The 8,481-nt window shown below is 38.0% G+C and overlaps 1 protein-coding gene across 1 annotated transcript in view; it reads right to left on the minus strand.

Moving 5' to 3' along the window:
• LOC140246922 (extracellular serine proteinase-like) overlaps positions 1-6,465 on the minus strand; it is a 30,043-nt gene extending 23,578 nt beyond the window's left edge. The window contains exon 1 of the mRNA XM_072326243.1: positions 6,270-6,465. Coding sequence (XP_072182344.1) covers positions 6,270-6,465 — 196 coding nt within the window. The remainder of the gene's footprint in view (positions 1-6,269) is intronic.
• Between the last annotated feature and the right edge of the window lie 2,016 nt (positions 6,466-8,481).

The raw sequence follows: 8,481 nt of genomic DNA on the forward strand, positions 1-8,481 counted from the left end.
AAGACAGAAGTATAAGGGATGGTTGAAAGAATTGCTTCATGTAAAAATCACCTCCTTTATGACGTCATGTGTGATGTCAGGTCTACCTATGTAGGGTCTTCCCAACTGTGTCTATTTTCACCAGTTTGTTTATGGTGTACACCTGTCCAAAGACTGTCAATTTACCTGTAGTATTGTTTAATTCAGAGGTATGTCGCTGACACATGCAGCCATTGTTGGTCTTATACGAATAGGATAGTGAGGAAGGAAGAGGGGAGAGGAAGTTATTGGAAATGTTTGAAGCATAATGTTTTAGTTTCAGTTTCAGGAAGTTTCATTTCTCCTCTTGTACATAACGTAAGATAAGTGTATCAATATCGAACATATTATTCACTAGTCATGAAAATATAAAAAAAATGTCGCATTACAAATGAAGAGTTTGTTCGCAAAAACCGATAAGTTCATTTTTGAAGATTTTGAAGTACGGTCTCTGCCATAAAGTACAAAATAATACCTTTTAAATGATATATTGGTCACTACATATAAAGGTACATTTTTGAAGTTATGGTCAAAAGAAGCAAAAACTTTCTTATTATTCTCTTTATTTTTCTTGACCTTTAATCGCAAATATCTCCATTTGGCAAATTTGGACTTATCGGTTTTTGCAAACAAACTCTTCAAATATATAATCATGTAAAATAATACATAAATATCATTTCCGATCTTTAAGATGTAAATCTTTAAAGTATTTTAAATGTCATTTGACCAAAAAGGACAACACAAAGTGGAATATGTATAACGACGAAAGAAGGGCAAAACTAAAAACAAAGCTCGAGAATAAAGTACCCGAATAGGAAGAGTAGAGGAAAGAGAGAAGAGAAGAAAAGCGATGAGATACAGTGTTTAGAAGTTGGGAACAATAAAACAACAGCGTAATTTCTAATTCGAGTGGTATAAGAAGAACGTTTTTATAAGATCATTAAAACATTGCAGAGTGATGTAATGTGAAAACAGTTTTAGATTTAATGAAAGTTGTACCACTTTTAAAAAATTATTTTGTTCTACTTTTCAGTGGAGGAAAGTTTATTCGTATTTTCTTGTTTAACTTGGTTTAGCAGTTTTAGGAAAGAGAAAGTTTGTGAAATGACAACATTGATATTGAAACAAAAAAGTGAAAATCACTGATATAATGTATATCAATGAGGAGATAATATCTGAAGACAGAGAATCGGTATGAAGAAGGTTGAGTACATTGTCTCATGTGAAAAATCACTTTCTGTATGGACATGAGGTCTAAGAGAAAACTATACAGTCTTCTTTTAGAACATTTTTATAGGAATTGTAATATATATTTAAATGAATGACAATCCCTAATGTGGTGTGTGATTTTATGTAAAGTATTATTTAATGACATAATTACTCTGTGGCAGCACGGAATGTCCATGTCCCATGTGTTTTGTACAGTAACTGTTTCTGCGGATCACTTCGATACGCCCCCGTGGAGTTTATCGGGCTGGGAACATGTCGGCGGCTTCGTACGTCTGTTGGTCGCTTCTGCATTTTGTCATCGTGTAATAAAGCGGTCATATGTACGAGTAAAGCTAAACTATTTTTTCTTTGAATCATTGTATTATTTTGCGGCATTACACTACAGTCGTTAGTTATTGTGTACCAGAATCCATTACCAGTTGTACCATGCGCCTGCACCTGCATATGATTGAATAATATAAGGTGCAAATATATATCATAATTATGATAGCTGTCCCTGAATATATGAATAAATGTTCATCAACAATATTATTGTCTTTAAGAAAATGTAACATTCTGCTGTGATGATACACATAGGCCTACAAACTCTACCTATTCTAGTAATACAGGGACAATGTAGGTAGAGGGGATTACTTTACCTCAGATTAACTTAGGACAAAAACAGTGAATGATGTTACTCTCTTACTGTCTCCCACCTCAACCTCCACGCTCGTACTCGAAAACTACCGGAAGTCTTTTTGTTCTTCCACCCAGTTTGAAGATTGTCTCATTCCCGTTGACCAAATGCCGACAGACAGCTTGACGGAAAATTGCCCTGAAATTTCAAACCGACAATGATAATACAAAATAAGTATTTTGGTCTCCTAAGGCAGATGGAGTCGTGTTGAGTGACTGCGAGCTCATAATCAGGTGTTTGCTTAAAAAAAAAAAGTACAAGTGAAGTATTACATGTTTTCCTTGCATTGTTTTGTTTTGATTTTTAATTTTTCAGTCTGCCTCGTCGTAAAGAGGGGGGGGGGGGGGTAGTATGTGAAGTGAGATCCAGACTAAAAATGGCACCAGGCAACACAGTAACGAGAGGTTAGAGGATAACATTCGTTTGCCACGTGCCACTCTGTTGCAATGACCAATCAGATACTCGAATGGCAACATACACAAAGAGAAGGGTAGGTTATTACAGGACAACAGTCACAATCGTCGAAATACACCATAAATCTCTACTTTGAGCTGGATAGGTTGACGAACGATTATTGGAGTAAACTGAGAGCTTATAATTGTGTGCTGCCATCTATTGTTCAATGACAGTATAGTGTCTGGCAATACACGTGTCTCTGATAGCAATGGCAGCCCCCTACCGCGTCCGCCTCCATTCTCATTCACGCCCCTTCGCCTGTAAATATTTGAGCTTCATTCAGGTAGTCTTGGCGACCAATCCATGTAGAGAATAGTGACCTGACCCCACCCTGTGGTCACGTGACAATGACCTACACATTCTTCACGTCCTCCAGTCAGTGATCGATGTTATTGAACATTTATTTTCGCTTTGATCAATGATTACGTCATTTCCGGTTTGTAAGTATACTCAACAACACTATTGGATGAACAACGTATGTGTAGCTATCCAGTTTTAACCATTTAGGAAAACTGTGACAATGTATTTCGTCAAGGGAATGGGTGTACATCTTTTAGCAACCATGGTTGTGACCTGCCGTCTAGCAGCTTCAATTCAGGTTTACAGCATCTGTGAAGGAACGAACAATGATATAACTTTCCGTTCTTCGCTTCGAAACAAATCAGAAAATGAGTACCAATTGTATTCTCGGCATCTTGAATGCTTATTCTTTCGAAATGGAGCGTTTATTGAGAACAACTGCTTGAAAACTGGACAGGCGGAAAGGTTTACAGTAGCCCGAAAAAACGAACGACACGAGCAATGAGCTGACGGTAACACTCATTGTCAGAGATGTGCGGAAGGAAGACCAAGGTGTGTATATTGTAATTGTTGCAGGAAGCAGCGATGGTGAATGGTATCAAGATGTCGTAGATACTTATATCGATGTACTCACTCCACCTGGTCCTATTGTGATGTATGATGAAGACAAGTGTTAGATAAAGAGCTAAACAAAATTTATACAGTGAGAGAGATAGATAGAGAGAGATGGGAATAGTTATTAGATATAGCATGGTAACATTAACATTATGCTAAGGCCCTTTTCCCAGGCTTATGCACAACAAATAATATTTTAGATGTACACATTAGATATTGGTCTATGATTGTTCATGTCACACTTTTTGCCTGCGTTATATAAAGGAATAATACGACTCATACGAGACTCTTTTCCTTTATTGTAGGGACAACTCCCTGTTCTAATCATTCGTTGCTTCTTTCAGAAATGTCAAAGGTACACGGTATCTGACATATCATATTGAAATATAACTATGCCCACATGCTTTTATCTGTTTTAATCATGTTCGATACTCCACATTTCATACGAGTTTTATATTTTTTCATTACATCAGTATTGTCTGGGGCAAATTATTAAATGTATAGGGCCCCCTTTTTTCTCTCTTTCTCTTCTTCCTTTAAAACAACAACAACAACATATTCCATTTGATTGTAGAAAATGTTTTAAATACAAAGGTCATTTCTAAACAAAATTGCACGTAGGAATATGCGTAAAGACATATGAGTGACGTGTAATATGATGAACCTACTAAAAAGACATTTGAAAGACTTAAAGAGTAGTTTCGTTTGATTGACTATGCCACCTTGCTTTGTTATCATGGTATCTTTACATGGGCCATTATAATGCTTTAGGTATTGTAATTTATGGAACAAGTTGCAAGCAATAGTTTTAGGTCAATTGTGGCTGTTTGTGGTTCAGTATGGTTCCAGACCCTTTGCCAACTGCACTCCTTTTACAATATGCGCCCTCCGCTTCGTCGTCGCCTTTCCCGAAGGCAAATCCACCTAGATCTGCTCCAGTTTTCAACGTTGAGGGCGCCAATATACTGTATGGAAAAATAGTACGAACAGACCGTCTGGAAGCCAGACAATTTGTAGTTAGGCAATTGACAATTGGCGTAAATACTCAATTCTAAGTGATACACGCCATCAAAATCAAAACAACAACAACAACAACAACAACAACAACAGCAAGAACAACAACAATTATATGACAGTCCATGGCTATGATGACAGTCTGTTCATAATCTCCAAAATTACGTCAATAATGCAGCGTGGACGTTTTTTCTCCCTTATCGATTTGAATTCGTTTTCTTTTAATGAAAAAAAAAAGAATATGTATAGGCGTAAATATTCACAATTGAATGGCACGTGCCTTAAACATCAATATAACAACAACAACAACAACAACAACAACAACAACAACATTGATTTGAACCAATGATCTTTCCAGAAAAAGGCCCATGTTTCATATTGAAATTGTTTTAAAGGAAAAACGGATTTTTCAATATTAAAAGTGTTAAGTGTTTCGGAAAAAACAAGTTCAGAGAGATGTACCTCTTTCATTGACTATAAATACTTCCATGGTTTTAATGCCTTCACAAACAGAAACTTCACATGAATGTGTGACATGCATGTGAAGTACTAAATATATCTGGAGATGGCGGAAGCACCAATTTGGGCTGCCTGCAGGAGCGAATCCAAATTAGATTTAAAATTCTGGCGGTTTTGCTTTATGTTTTTCTTCGTAGGTAATAACACATGGTCCAGAGTGGCGAACATCATACCAGGTATACTATTATGGTATCTTACGTTTTCAACATCTGAACTATGCTTTTAAGAATTTTTCAAAAATTATTACAATCCTAAAAAGATAGAATACTGATAAGCTCTGTTTAGCTCTCGCTAAGCGATCGACCGTCATGCAGTATGCTGAAATTAATACAATCAAATTCTTCTTAAATCCTTTTTTTTTTCTTAAATTTCCAGGTGGATGTTTGTATTATGCCATCTCCCTCCTCCGAGAGCGGAGAATGCACCCCATCCACATCCTTTGGGGTTTATGCCCATGACACACACACACACACACACAAACAACAACAACACCACATGAAAAATAGTTAGATGTGCTGAGTAAGCGTGTGATCAACTGATATTATAGTCATCAATGCATCATGAAAAGTGTGTATTGCTTGGCATCTCTCGGGGAAAGTGCAGTGTGCAGGCTAGAGCAGAATATAGTTGCTAACTGTCCAGTTCAATTATCAGATTAATTATAGAATGGTCACAGACTCTTAATATCATGTACGAAATGACAGAAGCCATTAGCTTTTATACCGTGTACATGTTACTGCACATGAATGAATTAACAAATGGGAGTGCACTATTATGATGGCTAACAAAAAAAAAAAAAAAAAAAATCACAAAAGTCTACCTTCGAGGATGTAGGATATCCTTCTCTAATAATGCAAACAGCAGTTCTAGTAATGCATATTCAATCATATCTACATCAATGTCATCAATATAAAACAGACAGATGCTATGGTTCACATTGCAATAATCGATATACAGGCCGAGTGGATTACGTTGAACTCCATCCTATTATAGGTACAGCCATTGACTTCAAATCTCACACATTATTTCATCAGATGAGGTCTGTATCCGAGCAAGGTTGTTGGAATCACTCGGGTTTTGCTTTCTACCTAACTTTTTGATTTTAACAATGCATTCTCTTACGAAAGTTAGCCTACACCTGATGGCGACGATGATTTTGAACTACCATCTAACAATTTCAATCCAGGTTTACAACTTGTGTATGGGAACGGACAATGACATGATACTTCGCCCATCTCTTCGAGTCGATTTTGAATATGTGTATGAATTTTATTCTGAGCATTTTGACTGCTTATTCTTTGGAAACGGAGCGTTTGTCGAGGACCAGTGTTTGAAAAATCGACAGGTGGAAAGGTTTACAGTAAAAGAAAATAAAAGTGATAATGAGTTGACTGTTACTCTCAATGTCAGAGATGTGCGGAGGGAAGATAAAGGTGTCTACACTTGCTGCAGGACACATTGACGGTGAAAGGTATCACGACGCTGTAGATGTGTACATCGATGTAATCACTCCACCTGGACCGTGACATCGTCTTATTCTTCACTCTGGATGGAGGTACACTGCTCTGCTCCTCTTGGAATTGATTGGAATCCACCGGGATCAAACGCCTGCTTCCAAAATGGTAAAATGGCGCCATATTTTAGCCAACCAAAATATCTGGTAGATCAAATTCAAGCTGCATTCAGGATGGATGTCGAGTCTCCTATTAACTGCTGTTCTTTTTCACCGCAATGTGAGAAACCTCTTGAGCTTTGCTTGGACTTTGAATATTCTATTGAGGATTCAGCGAGGTCTGTTTATGAGAATACCACTGAAAAAGACAGAAAAAAAAAACCAACTTCGCAGCAGCCTTCAACCAGACTTACAACATCAAACCACACACAGAGCCTTGGAAGCAAAAGAAAATATGTAAGAACAGTTATGGGACCAGCTGCAGCAGGCCTGACATCAATTTTGTCACACTATTTTCTCTCTTATTTATTTCTTTGACTTTTTCTGTATTGTTAAGATCTAAAGACCTTGCTAGCACAGTTTGGTTTAAAGTGTTTGAATGGACGCTGTACTTCAGAGCTTCTTTTCTCACTTCACACTATTCCAGAGTAGGTGCTTTCTTTCCAATATTTAGGTAGGTTAGGAGAGTCTATTTGAATTGAGTTATACATCATTTCAAGGCTAAGAGTCTGGTCTGTCAGAATCTGAACTTAACAAAAAAAATCCTTGTCTGGTGACCTTTTGTTGTTTTGTGATGCAGGGTGACACATTCAATCATATCTACATCATTGCTATCAATGTGAAACAGCCAGGTGCTGGGTTCATATGATAATTATTAAATGCAGGTCGAACGTTGTACATTAACTTCAGCAGATTAAGATATGGATTAGGTATAGCATGTATACTCACTGCCGTCCTATCTCAGACATTATTTCATTAGACGTGGTCTCTGTATCAGAACAAATCTGCGGGTCTGACTCTTCCATCTAACCTGTTTCAATGCATAACAATGCATTCTCTCAAGAAAGTTAGCCTACACCTGTTGGCGACGGTGGTTTTGAGCTACCATCTAACAGCTTCAATCCAGGTTCACAACCTGTGCATGAGAACGGATAATGACATAATATTTCGCCCATCTCTTCGAGTCGATTTTGAATATGTGTATGAAATTTATTCTGTGCATTTTGACTGCTTATTCTATGGAAATGGAGCGTTTGTCGAGGAACAATGTTTGAAAAATGGGCAGGCGGAACGGTTTACAGTAAAAGAGAACAACACTAATAATGAGTTGACGGTTACTCTCACTGTCAGAGATGTGCGGACGGAAGATAAAGGTATTTACATATTACTTGTCACAGGACACAGGGATGGTGAAAGGTTATATGACGTCATAGATGTGTACATCGATGTCATCACTCCACCTGAACCTGCTGTGTGTAAAAATCTGTCATCATCGCATTCTCCGGACTGGGTCGAGGTCCAGTGCACTGCTCATCTAGGAATGGAGTCGAATCCGCAAGGATCAATCGTCTGCTTCCAACATGGTTAAAAGGCGCCGTATTTGAGCCAGGCCAAATATTTTGTTGATGAAGTCCAAGCTGCCTTCTGGATGGGTGCTACGTCCTCTATCAACTGCTGTTCTTATGCACTACAATGTGAGAAAGCTCCTGAGTTTTGCCTCGACTTCACATATTCCAAAGTGGTGCCATCGAGGTCAGATCATGTTTATGTCACTGAGAAGAAAGAAGAAACAACATCGTAGCAGCCTGCAAAAAGTCTGACAACATCAAACCTCACAGAGACCCTGTATGGCGTTGAGAGCAATAGAAAGATATGTTGGAACAGCAGCTGCTGTGGGAAGAGCAGGCCTGGTATCAATTTTGTCACACTATTTTCCCTCTCATTAATTTCGTTGTCTTTTCTTATATTGTTTAGAGAAGAATAACAGACCTAGCTTGCACAGCTTGGTAAAGAGTAAGCGTTTGAATAGACGCTGTACTTCAGAGTCTTTTTTTTCTCAGCTCACAGTGTTCCAGACAGTGGCGTAACTACGGGGGGGGGGGGGGGCATGGGGGGGCACGTGCCCCCCCAATCCGCTGGTAAAAAAAAAAAAAAGAAGAAAAAAAAAAGAAGAAAAAAAAAAAACCCTACCAAAATAGTA

Source organism: Diadema setosum, chromosome 3, assembly GCF_964275005.1.
Source record: "Diadema setosum chromosome 3, eeDiaSeto1, whole genome shotgun sequence".
Lineage (NCBI taxonomy): Eukaryota > Metazoa > Echinodermata > Echinoidea > Diadematoida > Diadematidae > Diadema > Diadema setosum.